The sequence below is a fragment of the Choloepus didactylus genome, chromosome 2 (assembly GCF_015220235.1).
Source record: "Choloepus didactylus isolate mChoDid1 chromosome 2, mChoDid1.pri, whole genome shotgun sequence".
NCBI classification, from domain to species: domain Eukaryota; kingdom Metazoa; phylum Chordata; class Mammalia; order Pilosa; family Megalonychidae; genus Choloepus; species Choloepus didactylus.
Genome location: NC_051308.1, coordinates 168557295 through 168579508, shown reverse-complemented (window position 1 = coordinate 168579508; position 22214 = coordinate 168557295). Strand labels below are relative to the sequence as shown.

The following is a 22214-nucleotide window of genomic DNA, read 5'->3' as shown; positions in this document are numbered from 1 at the left end:
GTTGTTGGAATTTTGATAGGAATTGCATTGAATCTGTAGATGAGTTTGGGTAGTATTGACATCTTAATGACATTTAGCCTTCCTTTTCATGAACAAGGAATATTTTTCCATCTTTTTAGGTCCCTTTCTGTTTTAGTTTTCTATGTATAGGTCTTTTACATCTTTGGTTAAGTTTATTCCTAGGTACTTGATTTTTTTAGTTGCTATTGAGAATGAATTCTTTTTCTTGAGTGTCTCTTCAGTTCGATCATTTCTAGTGTATAGGAACATTATGACTTATGTGCATTAATCTTGTATCTTGCTACTTTGCTAAATTTGTTTATTAGCTAAGTAGCTGTGCAATTGATTTCTCAGGGTTTTCCAGATATAAGATCATATCATCTGCAAATGATGACAATTTTACTTCTTCCTTTCCAATTTGGATGCCTTTTATTTCTTTGTTTTGCTGGATTGCTCTGGCTAGCACTTGTTGAATAACAGTGGTGACAGCAGACATCCTTGTCTCATTCCTGATCTCAGAGAGAAGACTTTCAGACTCTTGCCATTGAGTACTATGCTGGCTGTGGGTTTTTCATATATGCCCTTTATCATATTGTGGAAGTTTCCTTCAATTCCTACCTTTTGAAGTGTTTTTATCAAAAAAGGATGCTGGATTTTGTCAAATGCTTTTTCGGCATCTATTGAAATGATCATTTGATTTTTCCCTTTTGATTTGGTAATACGTTGTATTATATTCATTGATTTTCTTATGTTGAACCACCCTTTCATGCCTGGAATGAACCCCACTTGGTCATGGTGTATGATTTTTCTAATATGTCTTTGGATTTGGTTTGCAAGTATTTTGTTGAGAATTGTTGGATCTATATTCGTTAGGGAGATTGGCCTGTAATTTTCCTTTCTTGTACCATCTTTGCCGGGGTTGGTATTAGAGTGATGTTAGCTTCATAAAATGAATTAGATAGTGTTCCATTTTCTTCAGTGTTTTGAAAGAATTTAAGCAAGATTGGTATCAGTTCTTCTTGGAATGTTTGGTAGAATTCCCCTGTGAAGCCATCTGGCCCTGGGCATTTATTTGTGGGAAGCCTTTTGATGATTGTTTGGATCTCTTTGCTTGTTATTGGTTGGTTGATGTCTTCTGTTTCTTCTCTGGTCAGTCTGTTTATGTGTTTCCAGGAAATTGTCCATTTCCTCTGAATTATCTATTTTTTTTTCATACAGTTGTTCATAGTATCCTCTTATAATTTTTTTAATTTCTTCAGGATCTGCCGTAATGTCGCCTCTCTCATTCATTATTATTATTATTATTTTTTTTTGGTCTTCTCTCTTTTTTATTTTGTCAGTCTAGCTAGGGGCTTGTCAATCTTGTTGATCTTCTCAAAGAACCACCTTTGGTGTTGTCTCTCGATTGTTTTATTGTTCTCTATGTCATTTATTTCTCCATTAATCCTTGTTATTTCTTTTCTTCTACTTGCTTTAGGTTTAGTTTGCTGTTCATGTTTAGTTTGCTGTTCATTTTCTAGCTTCTTCAGTTGCTCCATTAGTTCTTGATTTTAGCTCTTTCTTCCTTTCTAATGTATGCATTTAGAGCTATAAATTTCCTCCTCAATACCACCCGTGCTGCATCCCATAAGTTTTGAAATGGTGTACTCTCATTTTCATTCATTTCTGTGTACTTAATAATTTCTCTTGCTATTTATTCTTTAACCCACTGATTATTTAGGAGTGTGTTGTTTAGCCTCCAGATATTTGTGAATTTTCTCAGTCTCTATGGTTATTGACTTCTAATTGTATTCCATTGTGATCAGAGAATGTGCTTTGAATTATTTCAATCTTTTTAAATTTATTGAGGCTTGTTTTATGGCTCAGCATATGATCTATTCTGGAGAAAGTTACATGAGCACAAGAGAAGCATGTGTACCTGTGATTTGGGATGTAATATTCAACATATGTCTGTTAATTCAAATTCATTTATCAGATTGTTTAGGTTTTCATTTTCCTTATTAGTCCTCTGTCTGGTTGATCTATCAATAGGAGAGAGTAATGTATTTAAGTCTCCCACAATTATTGTGCAAACATCTATTGCTTCCTTTAGTTTTGCCAATATTTGTCTCATGTATTTGGGGCCACCTTGATGGGGGCATAAACATTGTGATTGTTATTTCTTCTTGTTGAATTGTCCCTTTAATTAGTGTGTATTGACCTTCTTTGTCTCTCATAACATCCTTGCATTTAACATCTATTTTATTGAGATTAATATTGCTACTCATGCTTTCTTTTGGCTATGGGTTACATGAAATATTTTTTCTGTCCTTTCATTTTCAATTTCTTTGTGTCCCTGTATGAAACATGAGTCTCTTGTAAGCAACATATTGATGGTTCATATTTTTTAATCCATTCTGCCAATCTGTATCTTTTAATTGGGGAGTTTAATCCATTTACATTCGGTGTTATTACTGTGAAGGCATTTCTTGAATCAGCCATCCTATCCTTTGGTTTATGTTTGTCAGATATACTTTTTCCCATTCTCTCTTGATTTCCTTTAATGTACGCTTACTAAATTTCTTTAGTTCTGAACTCTTCTCCATACTTCTCTCTCCTTTCTTTGTTTCTCTGTCGGTAGGGCTCCCTTTAGTATCTCAAGTAGGGCAGGTCTGTTGTTAGCAAATTCTCTCAGTATTTGTTTGTCTGTGAAAAATTCAGGCTCTCCCTCAGATTTGAAGGAGAGTTTTGCTGGATAAAGAATTCTTGGTTGGCAATTTTTCTCTTTCAGAATTTTGAATATGTCATACCACTGCCTTCTCACCTCCATGGTGGCAGCTGAGTAGTAGCTGCTTGGTCGTATGCTGTTTCCCTTGTATGTGGTGCTTTCAGAACTTTCTCTTTTCAGCATTTGATAGTCTGATCAGAATATGTCTGAGAGTGGGTTTATTTGGATTTATTCTGTTTGGAGTTTGTTGTGCATCTATGATTTGTGTATTTATGTTGTTTAGAAGGTTTGGAAACTTTTCCCCTACAATTTCTTTGAATACTCTCCCTAGACTTTTACTCTTCTCTTCCCATTCTGAAACACCAATGATTCTTATATTTGTGCACTTTATGTTGCCCATGATAACCCTGAAGTCCATTTTGATTTTTTCAGTTTTTCCCCCATTCTTTCTTTTGTACGTTCACTGTCTATTCTGGCCTCTTCCAGCTCACTGATTCTCTCCTCAGCTTCCTCTAATCTAGTGCTGTGTGTATCCAGAATCTTTTTAATTTGATCAATAGTTTATTTCCAGAAGATCATCTATTTTTTTATTTACTCTCGCAAATTCTTCTTTATGCTCTTCTAGGGTCTTCTTCATGTCTTTTATATCCTGTTCCATGATCTTGTTGTTTGTCATTAGTTGTTTTATTAATTACTCCAAGTCCTATGTCTCCTTTGATATTTTTATTTTGATGTTTGGGCTTGGGTTATCCATATTTTCTGGTTTCTTCATGTGCTTTAAAATTTCCTGTTGTTTTTTGCCTGTTGGCATTTGCTTATCTTAATAGGGTTCTTTTAGGATATGCATGCTTATTTGAACAATTATCTCATTTGTCAGAACTACAGCTTGGTGGAGTGCATTTTCTTTGAGTTACCAGGAGATGGCACCTGCAAGCCACCCATTACCCTCAAAGCAGTTTTTCCCAACTTTGTCTATGAGGTTAGTGGGGGTCCAAATCTTGTGGGGGTCCAATCAGTGCACCAACTTTCCTTGTGTAGTTGGTGCTGCCAGCCCTGAATGTGGGGGGTGTGTCTGAGCATTTAGTGAGCAAGGGCGGCTCTCAGAATCAAACCTCCCAGGCATTCCTGGAGACTTAAGGCTGTTGTAGGAGTCCAGACCTTCGGCTCAGTCTCCCTACAGTTTGTCTCTGCCACGGACCCACAAGTCCCTGATATTGGTGTAGGACCCCTGGGACATCTATGCCAGTCCCGCCTCCAAGGGCCTCTATGAGGGGAAGACAGCACAACGTCACAGGTGAGCACAGTCTCCAAGGGAAGCTCTGGGCCTCTGCGCCACACAGGGGCACTCCGAGCCCATTGTGAGGTTGGCTGTATGGGGCATGGTAAATTCCCCCTTCAGCGGCCCTCTGCCTTCCTAGCTCTGGGACAATTAGCTGTGGGTGTGCAAAAGGCTATTGTCCACACCAGATACTGAGGCGGGTGACTGGGGTTTGGAAGAAACTTCCCACTGCACTTGACTGCACCAGGTAGCTCTGGGCCATGGTGCCGCACAGGGGTGTTCCCAGCCCACTGAAAAGATGGCTGTATGGGGCATGGTAGTTTCCTCCTTTTCGCAGACCTCTGCCTTCCTAGCTCTGGGACAATTAGCCGTGGGTATGCGAAAGGCTGTCGTCCACACCAGATACTGAGGTGGGTGCCCGGGGTGCAGAAGGCACTACCCCAACACTCAACTGCATGGCTCTCACTGCCAGATCCGCATTTTTGGGGTTTTTGAACTAATCCCTCTCCAAACACCAACCCCCAGTTTCTCCTGACTGCCGCATGGCTGCTGTGTCCATAGCAGCCTCACTTGTTTCTGAATGCAGACTCTCGATTTCACCAAGTGCGCAGTCCCTGTGGATTTAGCAGACCTTGTCCAGTCAGTGGAATGCTGGAACTGGTGTTCTGGAACACTTTCTGTCTTTTATCTAGTGTTTTTCATGGAGACATTTTTTTTTCCCTGACTCTCCTAATCTGCCATCTTCCCCCTCTTCCATGAGGATCATTTTTTAAATATCTGATCTGATATTTCCAAAGTCTGGTCTTCATTGATTATTTCTGGATTTTTAACCTTTTCTTTGGATGGGCCATGATTTCCTATTTCTTTGTTTGTCTTGTAATCTTTCATTGCACACTGTACATTTTAATATTTTAAAGTGTTAATTCAGGAATTCAGTCCCTGAACTGTTCCTTATATTTATACTGAGGTGGTGATATGACAGAGATTTCCTTAATGAGATAACAAAAATGTATAAACCCACACAAGAAAACACCTTTCACCGTCTTTGTAAATTGGCTCTGCTTTGACTGTTGATTTCCTTCACTAATATTTGCATGAGGCAGATGTAAAGAACAGAGTCCTGTCAGACTTATCTGAATCTGAGTGGAGCCTACTTCTTGTCTTCTGCTTGTACTTGCTCCTTGGCTTTCTGGTGGCCTTCAGATTTCCCCCATGTATAGGAATTCTGATGCCCCCTCTACTCCCTATAAAATAAACTTCCTCCTGGGTGTTCTATTGTATGACTTAATACAGGTAATCCTTTGCTCCAGGCTGCTTTGACTTCATTGTTTTTTGCAACTGCTTTAGCTCTCTGCAGGCTGTTTCTGCCTGTAGAACAAGTTCTGAGACAGACCCAAGATAAGTACCTGGTTCAGTCTTGCAGGTTTCCACCTGATAGGTTGGCACCCCAGTATGTGATTAGTGGTTACTGTACTCCCTCTGGAACAGGGTCAGGGAAACTCCACACAGGCTGGCTCCACACTGACATAGGGAGGGAATGGACCAGGGGCTAGCAAGGGTGCTATGAGCTTTGCCTACCATTTTTAGAGCCTCTTTTTTTTTTTTTGTTTTGTTTCAGCATTTTCCCAGTAAATGCAGTCCTTTAAGTGTTTTTCTGAGTTTTGAGGAAGATGGCTCTGCCAATTTTTGCTAGTTGTTCAAAGATTCTGTGGGGGAATGGCACCCTGGAGTGTCTTATGCATCTTGTTCAACCAGAAGCCCTTCAGCTTCTTTTTTTATTGTGTATATTTTTATTGGGAATAATGTATATAGGGCTATATTGGCTTGTGTTACATCTTTTTAAAGGCAGTTTTATTGTGCTATATTCACATACCATACAATCCATCCAAAATGTACAATAAATGGCTTTTAGTATAAACACATAGAAAATTTTAGAACATTTTCATTACTACAAAAAGAAGAACTCCATACTGCTTGGGAGTCACCTCTCAATCCCTCTATCCTTCCCCAGCCCCTCATAACCACTAATCTAATGCAGTCTCTATAGATTTATTTATATTTAAAGAATATTAAAATATTACTGCTAACTATAGTCCACAGTTTGCATTAGGAATAGTTTTTTCCTTATACTACCCTATTATTAACACCTTGTGATAGTGTCATACATTTGTTACAGTTCATGAAAAAACATTCTTGTATTTGTACTATTCACCAAAGACAGTGTCCACCATAGGTTCACTGTTATAAAGCCCCATGTTTTATCCTCTAGTTTTCCTTCTAATCACATACATGACCTAACACTTTCCCTTTCAACCACATTCACACACATTAGTCTGCACTGTTGATTATACTCACAAAAATGTACTAATGTCGCCGCTGTCCATTTCCAAACCTTTACAGTCAACCTAAGACAAATTAAGCATCAGCTCCCTATTCTCTAACCCCATTCTATCTCCTGGTAACCTGTATACTAGATTCTAACTTAATGAGTTTGCTTATTATGCTTAGTTCCTGTTAGTGAGATTATGCAATATTTGTCCTTTTATGTCTGACTTAACTTCACTCAACATAATGCCCTCCAGGTTCATCCATGTTGTCACAAGGATCAGGATTTCATTCCTTCTTACTGTTGAATAATATTCCTTTGTATGTATATACCACATTTTGCTTATCCATTCATCAATTAATGGATACTTGGGTTGCTTCCATCTTTGGGCAATTGTAAATAATGCCCCCATGAACGTGAATGTGTGAATGTTTGTTCACATCCCTGCTTTCATTTCTTCTGAGTATATACCTAGTAGCAGGATTGCTGGATCATATGGCAATACTTAGGTTTCTGAGGAACTGCCAAACTGTCTTCCACAGCGGCTGAACCATTTTCCCTTCCCATCAACAGTGAATGAGTATCGAGGGCAGGCTCGAACCCTGATTCAGAGCCAGGACCCAGTGTTCCAAACTTGCCTATCAGAAGACGTGCTCAGCATTCAGCCTTTCTCTCCTGTTCCCAGAGAGGAAGGCTTCATGACCTCCTCCATCCCCAGCAGCTAGCCACAGACCTCATGGAGGCTTCTTGCCTCAAGGGTGGGAGATGGGCACTGGCCATTGCTGCTGCATGATTCACTCATAGATTTTTTTAATGCCACTTCTCAGTCTGCCCACCCTGCTATTTCCTGGATGCTGTACAGTGCTCCCCTGGCCTCTGGAATCCCAGAACCATTGTTTCAGACAGTTTCTGCCTGTCCTCTGGCTGTTTTTGAAGAAGGAGTGTGCTCTTCAGCTCCACCATCTTCCCTGGAAGTTCCTTCAGCTGCTTCTTAATCATTACTCTCTACCTACATTCCAAAAAGCAGCTACTATCCTGACTTTTTAGTAATCCCTACCTCATTTTTTATTATTTTGATAATTTATTTTTTCCTGTTCTTTATAAAATTTTGCATTTAAGGAATCATTTGGTGTGCATTTTTAATGTTCAATTTCTAATTAGCATTATTTTTATGAGATTCAACCATGATTTACATGTAGCTGTAACTTATTTCCATTGCTGTACAATTCTGTTGTACATGCCATTATCAATCCTTTTCACTATTGTTAGACTTTTGAATTGTTGACAATCAGAACTAATACTACTAAAAATATCTTGTGCCTGTCTCTTATTACACTTTTGCACATATATATATAGTTAGAAGTGGAATTTTTGAGACAGAGGATATACATATCTTCAACTTTAATAGATAATGCTAAAATCTTTTCCAAAATGTTTTTCAGAATGATCGTACCAGTTTACATTGCCATCACCAGTATGTGAGAATTCCCATTGCTTCTCTCCCAAACTTGATATTGTCAGATTAAACTTTTAGCTATAGTGTTTGGTAGATGGTGGTATTTCATTGTGGTTTTGTTTTGTATATTGGTTTTATTATGTATATTTTCTGTATTTGAATATCTTCTTTTGTGAAAGTCTTGCTTAAGTCTCTTACTCATTTTTCTATTAGGTTGTTTATCTTTTATGATTTGTAGAACTTCTTTTCATATTTCGGACTTGAGCCATCTTTGCAAATATCTTCTCCCAATTTGTAAGTGTGCTTTTTCACTCATTATTATGGACCAATTGCTAGTGATATGCCACCTACATCATCTTTGCATTCACTATTACAAAAGGAAAGTTTCTAACTGCAAGCACCTAAGACTGACCACAGAAGCACCCATTTGGGAATCAACGCACCTGGCAACAACCCTCAACCTATATTAAGTAGGTATTAGTGAACAATTTTCCTTACTTTGGAGATAGCTCCCGAAGCTTACTCTATCCATCTCTCAGAAGTCTCCAGCAGGATTGAGACACGGTACCATTGTTCTAGTTTGCTAATGCTGCAGAATGCAAAACACCAGAGATGGATAGGCTTTTATAAAACGGGGGTTTATCTCGCTACACAGTTACAGTCTTAAGGCCACAAAGCGTCCAAGGTAACACCTCAGCAATCGGTTACCTTCACCGGAGGATGGCCAATGGTGTCCGGAAAACCTCTGTTAGCTGGGAAGGCAGCCAGCGTCTGCTCCAAAGCTCCGGCCTCAAAACGGCTTTCTCCCAGGACGTTCCTCTCTAGCAAGCTTGCTCCTCTTCAAAACACTCAGCTGCACTCAGTTTCCTCCCCCCGAGTCAGCTCATTTATATAGCTTCACTGATCAAGGCCCACCCCGAATGGGCGGGGCCATGCCTCCATGGGAACATCTCATCAGAATTATCTCCCACAGCTGGGTGGGGCACATTCCAAGCAAACCTAACTAGCACCCAAGGGTCTGCCCCACACAAGACCACAAAGATAATGGCATTTGGGGGACACAATACATTCAAACTGGCATAACCATACAGTGATAATCTATCTGCTCCATAATGCACTCTATATTAGTGTCCTTCTCTTCCCTGACTCACTTTCCACACCCACTTGCTTGTACTTACTGGAATTACTTCTCAAACAAACAAATTATGTGAGGAAGATGCCAAGTTGCATTTTTTTCCTTTATGGATTCATAATTGTACTGGCACCATTTCTTTAAAAGACTTGTCCTTTACCCACTGCTCCACAGACATTTGTTGTAAAACAAGTGAACTTAACTGCTGAATCTGTTTCAAGACTCTGTTCTGTTCCATTCTTTTGGTTCTGTGCCAATACCCCAGTTTCTTAACGACTATAGTTTTATAACAAGTCCTTATTATTCAGTAGAGTTAGTCCTTCTACCTTGTTTTTCTTCAAGGATGTCTTCGTATTTTTTGTTGTTTGCATTTCTGTATAAATTTTAGAATCAATTTATTGGTTTCAGGGGGAAAAAAAAAAACCTGAAGGGATTTTGATTGGTATTGCATTGAATTTATTGAATGTATAGATCAATTTGAAAAGATTGAAGTCTTTACAACATTTACTCTTGCAATATATGAACATGATATATCACTCATTTATATAAATATTATTTATAACACTTAGACTTATTCATAGTATTTGTTACTTTTTATGTTATTGTAAATGGCATATTTTTAGGTTTCATTTTCTGTTTGTAATAAATATATAGACATATAATTGTTGCTATATATTGACCTTGATTCATCAAACTTGTTGATCTTGCCATTCTAAAAAATTATCAGTACAATCTTTTGGGTTTTCTTCATATAAATTATGTTGTCTGAAAATAGTGATAGTTTTATTACTATATTTTCACTTGTTTTTGGTAGAAGATGAGAACCTTATTGCACTGGCCAAGACCATCAAGTAAAATATTGCATAGAAGTGAGATAGCAGGAATACTTCTTTTGTTTCCAATCTCAGAAAGAAAGCTTTCAATATTCATTTTTTTAATATGATATTTGCTGCAGGTTTTTTTGGAGATACTGTTTATCATATTAAGAATATTCTCTTCTAATCCTAGTTTGGTAAGCATTTTTATAAATAATAAAAATTGAAATTTATCAAATGCTTTTTTTGTATCTATTGAGCTGACTAATATTTTTCTCTCTTATTCTGTTAATATGGTAAATTACATGGATTGATTTTTGTATGTTAAACTAATGACATTCATGAAACAAACTGAATTTAGTCATTAGTATTAGCCATTTTTTATTAGACTTGCTAGATTTGGTTGTGAACATTTTGTGTAGATTTTTGCATGTATGTTTATGAATGAAATTGACCTGGAATTCTCCTTTCTATTCATGTCATTATCAGATTCTAGTATTAAGGTTTTATGGAGTCATAAAATGAGTTGTGGGAATGGTTCTTCTTTTTCTGTTCTCTAGAAGAGTTTATTTAAAATTCACCAATGAATCCATCTGAGCCTGGAATTTTCTTTATGGGATACTCTTTTAAAGCTATAGTGCTATTCAAATTTTCTATTTCTTCTTACTTTTTTTTTTTTTTTTTTTTAGAAACTTGCCAGTTTCATATAAGTTCTCAAATTTGTTGACATCAAATCATTCATAATATCCTGTTCTGATTTTTTTAAAATGTCTATAGGATCTGGAGTGAGTCCTCTGTTTCATTCCTAATATTTGTTATTTATACCTGATCAATCTCTCCAAGGGCTTTTCTGTTGGGCTGGTACTTTCAAAGAACCAATTTTGTTGATCCTCTCTATTATATATATATTTTTTCTATTTTATTAATTTCTGCACTTATTATTTCCTTCTCTCTTCAGGGTGGAATATAGTTTGCATTATTTTGCTTCAGTCTTATTATTGGTCCTTTGAGAAGAATGTGTTTTTTTCCTGATACTTTTTGAGATAGTCTTTTTTGCCTATAATTTTCAGCAGTTTTACTCTAATATGCTTAGGTATGGTTTTTTGTTTGTTTTTGCTTTTGTTTTGTACTTATACTTACCCTGCTGTGAGTTAGTAGGTCTTCTTGAATCTGTCTTGCTGCCTTTTGTCACTTTTGGAAAATTCTCAGGTATTATCTCTTTAAATATTGATTTTGTCTTGTCCTCTTCGTCTGTTTCTTGGATTCCAAGTACACCTATGCTAGCCTTTTAAAAAAATCCCCTATGTTCTTATGCTCTTTTCTGTATTTTATCCATCTTTTTGTCTCTCCTTGCCTCATTCTAGGTATTTTTTCTTGACCAATCTTCCAGAAAGTGAATTCTCTTTTCAGCTGTTTTACTATTAAATTTGTCTATGGAATTCTTAAATTCAGTTTGAGAATTTACATTTGGTTCTTCATTTAAAGAGTTCCTAGTTCTCTCCCAGAATGCTTAATCTTGCTTTGTTTCCCTTGAAATAATTAAGCATGGTTATGTTAAGAGCCCATTTCTGATGACTTCATTATCCAGATACCCTCAGGGTCTCTTTCTATTGCCTCTTGTTTGCTATGGTTTTCTTTTAGTTTCTCATTTTTTTTTAATTAAGTACCACATATTGTATTTGAAAAATTATGGTGATAATTATCTTCCTTCACAGTAGATTTATGCTTGATTTTGGCTGTGGCCAAGGGCATTAGTAATCCCAGAGCAGTTTGTTCCAGTCAGGCAGTGAGGTGATTCAAAATAGGCTTCAGTTTCTTTCTAGATTATCCTTCCTTCTAGAATTTAGTTCCTTGAATCACGTTGTCTGTGAAGGTTAACAGCCTCACTTTTCTTGATTTCCTGAACTCCAACTTTCCACCCCATGTCTCTGAGTGAGTTAGAAGCTCTGATCAGCTAGTTAGCCTTTGAAAAGCCCTGTCCAGCAAATGTCCCCTGAAGAGAACTGACCCCAAGTCCCAAGCTTACCTCCTAGTGCCTCTGTCTTCTCCTGTGACATGACCTGATAATTCTTTGCTATCTTACTAGTTATCTGATGCTTTCAAGCAGATTTTTAATGCAATTTTATTGAGATATATTCACATACCATACAATCATCCAAAGTGTACCATCATTTGTTCACAGTATCATCATATAGTTGTGCATTCATCACCACAATTAATTTTTGAACATTTTCGTTACTCCAAAAAAAAATAAAAATAAAAGTAAAAGAGAACACCCAAAGCATCCCATCCCCTCCCACCTATTATTCATTTACTTCTTTGTCTCCGTTTTTCTACTTATCTGTTCATACACTGGATAAAGGTAGTGTGAGCCACAACATTTTCACAATCACACAGTCATACCATATAAGTCAAGCATATTTTTTAAATGTTTTCCCCATCTTTTTAGTTGTTCTAAGTGGAAGGGTTAGTTCATATTACCAACTCTCTATTGCTGGAAATAGAAGCCTTGTTTGGCTGCTATTTCTTATCTCCTTTGCTGGTTCTTCATCTCCTTGGCATCTAAATTTTGGAATGCTCCAGGAATTAATCCTTTGACTTCTCTCTTTCTGCACTCACATCTGGTCTCATGGCTTAAATTCCATCCATATGCTGATGATTCCCAAATTTCTTTCACTATCATGGATATTTCCCATGAACTCTATACCCAAATATGCAGCTATTTGACATTTTTATGTGATGTTTAATATGCATCTCTATCTAAGCATATCCAAAAGTGAACTTCTTTCTTCTTAAGCGAACATCTCCTTCTGATTCCCCATTTCAGTTAATGGCAACTTCATTTTCCAATGTCCAGGTCAAAAATCTGTATGTCATTCTTGACTCCTCTTTTTCTTTCATATCATATATTCCCTCCATCAGCAAATTCGAAATTTATCCACTTTTTACCAACTCCACTGCTATCAATCTGGTCCAAGTCACTAGTTTTTCACCTCTCTACTTCAGTATTCTCTTAATGAGCCTCCCTTTAGTAGAAAGGAATATTATTATTAAAAGCCTGATTTATGTGTTACCTCTTCCTAACTAATACAGATAATGAGACAAATTTTTATTAACATGCTTGTCAAAATGTTTATCCAAATATTTCTACCCATAGTAGGAAAATAGTTTATATACTTTTAAGGACTGACTGAACCTAATATGTTCTGTATGTTATGTTCTTATGTAGTGACAAGCAGAATGTTACTCAGGTAATTGTGGATCTGGTTGGAAGATGTTCTCCTTTGGTGATGGTGATGGTAGTTGTCTTCTGTTCTGTTTGGTGAAATTTATTTATTTATTTATTTACTTACTTACTTACTCATTCATTCCATCTTCCAGTTAGTTTTAGAGATCCATTGTAAGACATGAGATAACTCCTGTGGGGGTTAAGGATAATTATTTTGATACTTCTCCTAAATTGACTCATACAGTCATGGAACAGTCAAGGTGTTGTGCAGTGGTTATACAAGTCAGAGTCCTCAAAGAGAAACAGCTCCATACCAAGAATATGATGTCAATTGTAATATCCTGAAGCCCCATTCCTTTTGTCAGTATTGGTAAATTATTCCATCAACAAGAACATTCCTCATTACTCCAGGTCTAGTAGAACTGCTTAGCTACAGAGATAGTACAACTTAATTTGTAAAAAGTTTATTCATAAAATTTAGAATGTTGATCCTGTTTTACTTTGATAAAACTATAATTAATTGGACTACTGGAGTTGTGAAAATTGTTTTACTTGCACACACAGGAACCAATCAGGGAAACTGAGAAATTTAGATTCAACTTTTCAGATATTATCTATCCGCATATACCCTTTGTGCCTTTTTCGGTTAATCTTAGTCTCTTGACGCTACTCTGAACTGTATGTGTTTCCTATAGCTACTACAATTTAAGCTTGACCCCAGGGACTGAAACAGAAATGAAAGTTGGGTACAATGAAGTGAACTCTTCCCATTTTCAGACTTTTAGGAGGAGAGTGTGGTAGATTAATTTTGGTGGGTCAGTAATTTCTGATCATTCTCTAGGCTGACATCATAGATCAGTTGATATACAAAAATGTAAAGCACAGAACATTCAAGAAGAAAAGCCATTTCTGAATTAAATACTTATGTTATCCACATTTGGATTTTTCTTTGAACAGGTTAATGCAGCTGAATCAAAGATAACAAATTTAATATACCTAAAACATACCTTGGAACTTGTGGATCCTTTAAAGGTAATTTAAATGTGTGTATATTGTACAAAACATGTCTAGTATCAGTTTGTTTTAATATTTTACTTTGAGAAAATTTCAAACTTACAGAAAATTGGAAGAATAGTAAAACGAATTCCCATATTCTTCACCTAGATTTATCAGTTATTAAAATTTTGCTGCATTCTTTCTCTTTCTGTACTTATATACACAGCACACATACATATTACTATACTATTATCCTAATTATTACTATATATCATTAGAGAATAAGTTGCAGTTTTTAGTGCATGCCTCCTAAAAACAAGAATGTTCTCTTATGAAACCATAATATAATCATCAAATTCAGAATATTTAATATTGCTATGAACTATTATGTAATGTATAACCCATATTCAAATTTTCCAATTGTCCTTATAATGTTTTTTTAGAGCATTTTTTTTCTGTTCCTGTGTTAAATCCAGGACCATGCATTTTGTAAAATATTTTTTAATGCGCTTTTAAAAAATGGTTGTAGGTTTTGCAACTTTGGATATATTATGTCCCCCCAAAAGCCATATTCTATAATGCAATCTTGTGGGGGCAGACTGATTAGTCTGTTGATTAGTGTGGAACCTCTGATTGAATTATTTCCATGGAGGTGTGGCCCTGCACATTCAAGGTGCGTCTTGATAAGTTCACTGGACTATTTAAGAGAGAAGCTAAGAGCCAGCACAGACCCAGATGCTTCCTGATGCTTAGAGATGCTTGGAGGTGCAGACAGAGGATGTTTGGAGATGCTAAGCTAAGAGATGAAGCCCAGAGTCTGCCCCAGAGAAGCCAAGAGAGGACTCCCAGATACTTAGAGAGAAAACCACTGGAATCAGAAGCTGAAAGCAATGCAACCCAGGAGCAACAAACCAGCAGATGCCAGCCACGTGCCTTCCTAGCTAACAGAGGTGTTCTGGACACCATCGGCCATTCTTCAGTGAAGGTATCCTCTTGTTGATACCTTAGTTTGGACACTTTTATGGCCTTAGAACTTTAAATTTGTAACTAAATAAATCCCCTTTATAAAAGCCAATCCATTTCTGGTATTTTGCATCATGGCAGCATTAGCAAACCGGAACATAGGTTTACAGAAGAATTACACAGAAAGTACAGAGTTCCCACATACTTCCCCCACCCACACAGTTTTTCCCTATTAATAGCATTTTGCATTAGTATGGTACATTTGTTACAATTGATGAACCAATATTATTAGAACTATATTATCTAAATTCCATGATTTACATTAGTGTTCTCTCTTTGTTGTGTACAGTTTCTGTTTTCTTTTTAAATTGTTATTGTATTAACATGTATACCACATAAAATGTCCCGTTTTAATCACTTTCAAATATGCAAATCAGTAGTATTAATTATATGCACAATGTTGTGCTGCCAATACCACCATCTATTACTAAAATTGTCTATCACTACAAACAGAAGCTCTGTACCCTTTAAACAATAGCTCCCGTTTTCCCTCCGCTACCCCTGGTAATCTCTAATCTGCTTTCTGTGTCTATGAATTTGCATATTATAATTATTTCATATCAGTGAGGTCATATACTATTTGCCCTTTTGTGTCTCGCTCATTTTTCTCAACATGATGTCTTCAAGATTCATCCATGTTGTAGCATACATCAGGACTTCATCCCTTTTTGTGGCTGAATAATATACCATTGTATTTATATACCATATTTTGTTTATCCATTCAGACATTGGTGCATACATTGTTTTTAATGTCATTTTTTTAAATACTTTTAAACTGGAAAAGTTTCTCAGCCTATCTTTGCCTTTCATGGCATAAACATTTTGAAGATTAAGAGTCATTTGCTTTATTGGATATATCTGAATTTGGATTTGTGTGATTGTTTCTTCATGGATAGGTTCAGCTTATGCATTTTGGCAGTAACATTCTATGCAATGTGGTATCCTTCTGAGTACATCACATGAGGAAGCACATGATATTTCCCCATTATTGGTGAAGTTAGCTTAGATCAATCTCTTCACTGTAAAGTTACTATATTTTCTTTTGTAATTAATATGTAATCTGTGGAGAGATACTATGAGACTGTGTAAACATCCTACTCCTCATCAAACTTCCATCTCTTGATTTTATTATTTATTGATGACTCTTACCCAAATAAGTATTACAGTGATTGTTAGAAAATGGTGATTTTTTTAAATCAGTTTTTAAATATTGCATTCTGCAAAACATTTTTTTTATAAAAGTGACAAAATAAGTGCTTTTTTAAAAGAAAAATGAATAAAAAATCTGGACGAATTTTATTATAGGGTTCATTCTAACAGATACAAATAGTGAAAGTAGTAATCTGGCAAAAGATTTCAAATGTCACCTTAGAATGAAAGAAATAAATTAAATCACTAGGAAAATATTTATAGACTTGATGAAACACAGATTTCAAATTTTATGTCAAAATAATAAAAGACAAAGAAAGGAATAATTTGTGATACATGACAGACAAAATATTAATTTCTGTCATCATAAATCTTGTATAATTTCATAAGAAACTACTAGCATGCCAATGAAAATATGAAAAATGGCCAAAAAGAGGAAATCAAAGTAGTTGATAAGTAGTAGCAAAATGTCCAACCTCACTCTTAATCAAAGAAATTCAAATTGAAACCATAGACTGTATCTGTAAAGAAGAAAAGACTTTTCCTTAATGGGCTACTCACAGCTAAGGAGAGAAGTAAGACAGGCAACTTCATAGATTTCTGGTAGTAGTTCAAATTGTACATTCTTTACAGGAAAGTGTCACAACATATAACGTATCTTTTGGTCCTATAATACCACTTCTAGAAATCTGTCCTAAAGAAATATTCAGAAATATTGACCAAAATTTATGCCAAAAGGTGTTCCTTGTAACATTATTTATAGTAATGATAAATTATAAGTTGAATATAACTAGATTAGATTATAACTATAGATAAGTAGATTATAAGAATAATTAGGGAAGCAACGATTTACTTTCTGTAGAGTGAATATCATGAATTATTAAAATACGTGAATAGTTTTTAATGTTAGGGTGTTGTATTAAGTAGAGGAAAAGGATTCAATGATATAAAATTTTTTATTTGAAATAGTGAAACAACATATATCATAGTTTGAACAGTATTTAGTTTTGGAAGGGTAGTTTAATTTGACTGTTAAATTTTTTTCTTTATGCTTTTATGAATTTTATAGCTTTTATCAATACATGCATCTTATTTTTCTATTCAGAAGCGAAAAATTTTATTTAAAAAGTTACTGCCATTGCCTCATAGCAAACTAAAATAGGAGTTGAAGTTTCAATTAGTGACTACTACTCAGGGTTTCCATTAAGCAAAATAAAATCCCTACTGTGCCATTTAAGAACAGAGAATTTGCTCTATTTATAAATATGCTAAGCACTCTTTTAGCTTATTGTATACATAACCCAAATTTTGGAGTTATATATATACTTCTCTAAATGAACACTGGAAGTTGTTTAAAGGCCTACCTTTAGTAAGTAGTTATATGTTAACAATTAGTTGGAAAACAGAATTAAAAGTCCTAATAGTGAAGCAGTAGATGACATTTATTAGCCATGTGCTCTTGATCTGAAAAATGGGAAGGATACCACCTGACCTTGCCTATATAACTAAAATATTGCCTATGTGCCTATAAATGGAAAAATGTAAGCAAGAAAGCACTTGGTAAACTGTATAGTATTAAAAAATATAAAATGTTGTATTTGAATAATGCCAGAATTTATTATATTTAACTATTTTTATTTTGTTCTTTAATAGATTGCGCTGAAGAACTGTAACACACCTTTATTAAGAGCTTACTATGGTTCCTTGGAAGACAAGAGGTCTTTGTCACTCAACTGTTAATAAAATAATAGATTATTCGTTTCTTCCTGATAACTGATTTGAAGGACTCTATATTCTATAGAACAATAACTCTAGCTTTGTTTATAATGCTCTTTAAACTCTAAATGCTCTTTACACTCTTCATCAAAATCATAATTATAAATTTCACTTTTAATTTTGATTATTTGTGCTGATGGACAATTAGAATAGCATGAAAAATTGAAATAAATGCACAATTTAATATTCCTTTTCTAGCCATTCTCCAAGGAAAGATTTGCAAATATAAAAATAGATTCGTTTGTTAAATCATGAGGGGTCTAATGTAACCAAAAAATAGTGGAATGAATACTGAATATGATCTAAATACTGAGCAGTTTAATTTTAATATTGTTTTTAACAATGGCACCCTGGTTCTTAATTGAAACAACTTGTGATAATTAAGAACTGTTAGTTTACCGATTCAAGATTTATACCCTGTGTGAGGCCATAAGCTGAAATTAATAATAAAACCAGGGCAATGCGAATAAAATATAGAAGAAAATGAAAGTTTAGGAAAATAGGTATTACCACAATTCTGATTTGCATAATCACTGTACTTGATCACTGGTAATTGTGAGGTTCCTGTTAAACCATCTCACAATATATGCTTACTCTCCCTTGCCCCTGCTGAGGGCAGGGACCATATGTTATCCTTCTTTGAATCCCTGTACCTAACATAGTGATTGACACATGGTGTCAGTAAATGTTTAGAGAATGAATGGGAGTAAAGCCAAAATTTTTATAACAGTTCTTCAGAAAAATATTTTGTATTCAAGGATACAGTCAGTGTGCATAATTTGGGGGATCAGTTTATTAGCCGATGTAGAATTGCTCTTGGTGGCCTCATTCTACTTTAGGAGACTAATCCTGACTGATGAAATGGTTTAAAATTGACATAGTCACAACTCTCACTTGTGTAAATGTAAATATTTGTGGCCTAATTATTTCAAACTAACTTTTCACCAATGATTTTAAGAAAATGTTATTTGCTGTTATTATGACTCTAAAATTATAAATAAAAATAACTGACTTATTAACTGTAATGTTCTTTTGTAGGTTTGGAATCATACTTGAAAAGATTAAAACTGTAATTAATGATGATGCAAGATACATGAAAGGATGCCTAAATATGAGGACTCAGAAATGCTATGCAGTGAAGTCTAACATAAATGAATTTCTTGACATAGCTAGAAGAACATATACGGAGATTGTAGATGACATAGCAGGTATTTATTTGAGAATGTCTTTGGCATGCTCAAATAATACTGTTTTCTGGCTTTTAGGAATAAAACTTTTTAGGATGTGATGAGCTTTTTGCTGGTGAGGACTAGCTATGCATAACTTCCATTTACTTTTGTTACCAAAACAGGTAAGGTTAAATAGTCATTTAAGGAGGTTTTCTTTTTAAAAAAATCAAGGTCTCAAAGATTTATAATGTGTCTATCTTTTCTCCTAACTTAAATATAGTCATCCTCATACAACAACGTCTGTAAGTTATATGAAAAATTCAGGCTATCAGAACTAAAGGTTTATAATGGAGGGAGATAAATTTTTGTCTAGAAGAGGTAGAATTTGAACCAATCCAGTAATTCATTCATTTAACAAGTATTTATTGAGCTCCTACTAATTGCAGTTACTGTTCTGGGTACAGAGAATACATAAGTGACCAAGACCAAGTCCTTGCCCTCATGGAGCTTATGTTATAGTAGAGGAGGCAGACAAGCAGCAGCAAACAAGTTTCATGTGGATAGAAATAAAATTTCACAAGGATATAAAATATATGAAGAAAATTGCAGGAGAGTAGAGAGAGAGAGCAATTGGGTCTGGAGGCAGAGAGGATGGAAGGATTTTAGTAGATGCATTCACCCTAGAAAGGGATTCCACACACTGGCAGTTTTATAAGTAGAAGCGCAAAGACACAGCAAACCTCAAGGAATGAGTGAGGAAACCTGTTAGGATGCAATAGGGAGTTACTTTACAGCATGAATGAGAGATCAGATTGCAAATGTAGACTGAGGATAAGAATTTAGTCTTTGAATACCAGGAGTTTGGATCTTTTCCCAAGCGAAATGAAGAGTCATTGAGATGTTTTTGCACTGAAGTGAAATTGATCAAGAAGGTTGATCTATGCTGTGTTATTTGAATTTGAGTGGAGAAAAGAAGAGATGGAGGATGGGTGAAAGCAATACGAGTTAATAAAGCACTGCTTGGGGTTATAGCAATGTATCTGAGAAGAGACGAATGCAAGGATAGAAGGAAGAATTTATAGGAGTCAATAATTGAGTGGGTATGGCCATAGTAAAGACAAATGTAGCTTTTAGTGCTAATAGAGATTGCTAGCCTGAAAATGGGGTACCATTAAGAAAAACAAGAAAATCAGGAGAAGGAACTGTTTGGAGGAATGAAGATGTTTACATTTTTCAAATAATGTTCCTAATATTAATCAAGTTAGAAATATAAAGTTAGAACTCTGAAGTGAGATTTAAGCTGATGACAAAGTTTTGGATTTAAGGAATTTTACTTAATGAATTACCTATTTCCTTTTTGGAATACTTCATTTTGTAAAATATATTTTGTAGAGAGAATTTCTTATTGTGAATTAATGATTGTAATAATTTATGTTATCTCTTCCTTTTTAAAAAAAGTAAAATGAATAACAAATCAAAACTTCTAGTATTAACCCTAACACAGTGTATAAAATAGTCTTGCTTAAATTTTTTTATTTTAATTTTTGCAGTTTATTCTCCTTTCAAAATATCTATTGGAATGAGTGTCTTTGTAGTATAATGAATTTTTTTAAAAGAATGATTAATCACATCTGTTAGACATTAAAAATCTTTAGATTTTAAAAAGTAACATGACCTCCCTATTTATGTATAAATTAACATGAAAAAAATCATTTGATGACTTTTTAAAAGGAAGGAATAATTTTCTCATTATAATGCCTTTTGTTTTGTTTTATTTTTCTTGTCTCTCATCACTAGGAATGATAACACAGCTTGCAGAAAAATACAGTCTTCCTTTAAGGACAAGTTTTAGCTCTGCTCGAGGATTTTTCATTCAGATGAGTACAGATTGTACAACTCTACCCAGTGATCAGCTTCCTTCAGAATTTATTAAGGTTCATTGTAGAGTATTCAATTACGAAATTATTGTTTCTTATTCTACAGAATTGCCTTTACATATTTTCAGGCACTCCTTGAGTTTTACAGGCCAAATTTCTGAATGTTCTGTATGTTGCTTCCCCTTCTACTCTTACCCACCCACCTAACAGTTTTACTAATCTAAGAGTGATTTAGAAGCTTTTTAGAGAAATATCAAATTCAGTGTTTCCTACAGTTCTGATAACTTGGGGTAGGGAATAAAAGAAAGGAAGAGAGTAAGTCCAAAAGATGTTCGTGTTAAAAGAAATTTGAAAAATACTGCATCATTTCTTGTTTAGGCAGTTCTCAAGGCACATTTGCCTATTAAAGGTTTAAAAAGTCCTGAAGTAGTCTATGTAATTTTTCTTAATCCAATGTTTCTAAACCTTTAGACTACAGAAAATTGTTTTCTATACACTTATACCTCCACAATATACCAGTTTGGAAAAGTCTAACCAAATCTAACTCAAGGGTACCTTTTGGCAAAAACAAGCCATGTAGCCTTCAGGGATATATATATACACACATACATGTACATATACACACACCATATTACTAAGTAATGAGGGATGGAGTGAGATAAAGAGTAGGCCATGATTCAGTAATAGGTTAGATAATGAGTGAGGTTCAGAAATGAAGCAAGGGCTGAGACAGTGATAAGAGATGGAGTAAAGATCACTGATGTCTGTTATTCATATTATTTGGTAATAGGATGCAGTATTTTTTTAATTTCCCAGAATCAGATTTATTATAAGTAAGAAAAATAACTACAAACTAAGAAATTACAAGATTATTTTAAATTATTTTAAAATACATTGTTGGATTATTGTTACTCATTGAAACATTTTTAATACTTTTTTTGTGAAATTTAACATATATACATAACAGTGACAACTTTCAAAGTATAATTTAACAAGTACTTAGAGATCAAATTTCAGAGAATGTATAAAATTTATTAAAGTTCCACCATTTCAGTTATTTCCTTATTGTGAAATATGATATATATACAGAAAGGTGATAACTTTCAAAGTACAATTTAACAAGTAGATATATAGGTAATTTCAAAGAATGTTATGGGTTTCAGTTCTTTCCTTATTGTGAAATATAAGATATATACAGATAGGTGATAATTTTCAAAGCACAATTTTACAAGTAGCTGTAGAGCATATTTCAAAGATGTTATGGGTTACAGTTCCACCAT

At 34.8% G+C, this 22214-nt stretch overlaps 1 protein-coding gene across 1 annotated transcript in view; it reads left to right on the top strand.

The window, feature by feature from the left end:
• Positions 1-22214, top strand: part of MSH4 (mutS homolog 4) — a 132322-nt gene that overhangs the window by 90728 nt on the left and 19380 nt on the right. The window contains exons 9-12 of the mRNA XM_037826895.1: positions 13902-13976; positions 17766-17830; positions 18927-19096; positions 20855-20991. Of these exons, the coding sequence (XP_037682823.1) occupies positions 13902-13976; positions 17766-17830; positions 18927-19096; positions 20855-20991 (447 nt within the window). The remainder of the gene's footprint in view (positions 1-13901; positions 13977-17765; positions 17831-18926; positions 19097-20854; positions 20992-22214) is intronic.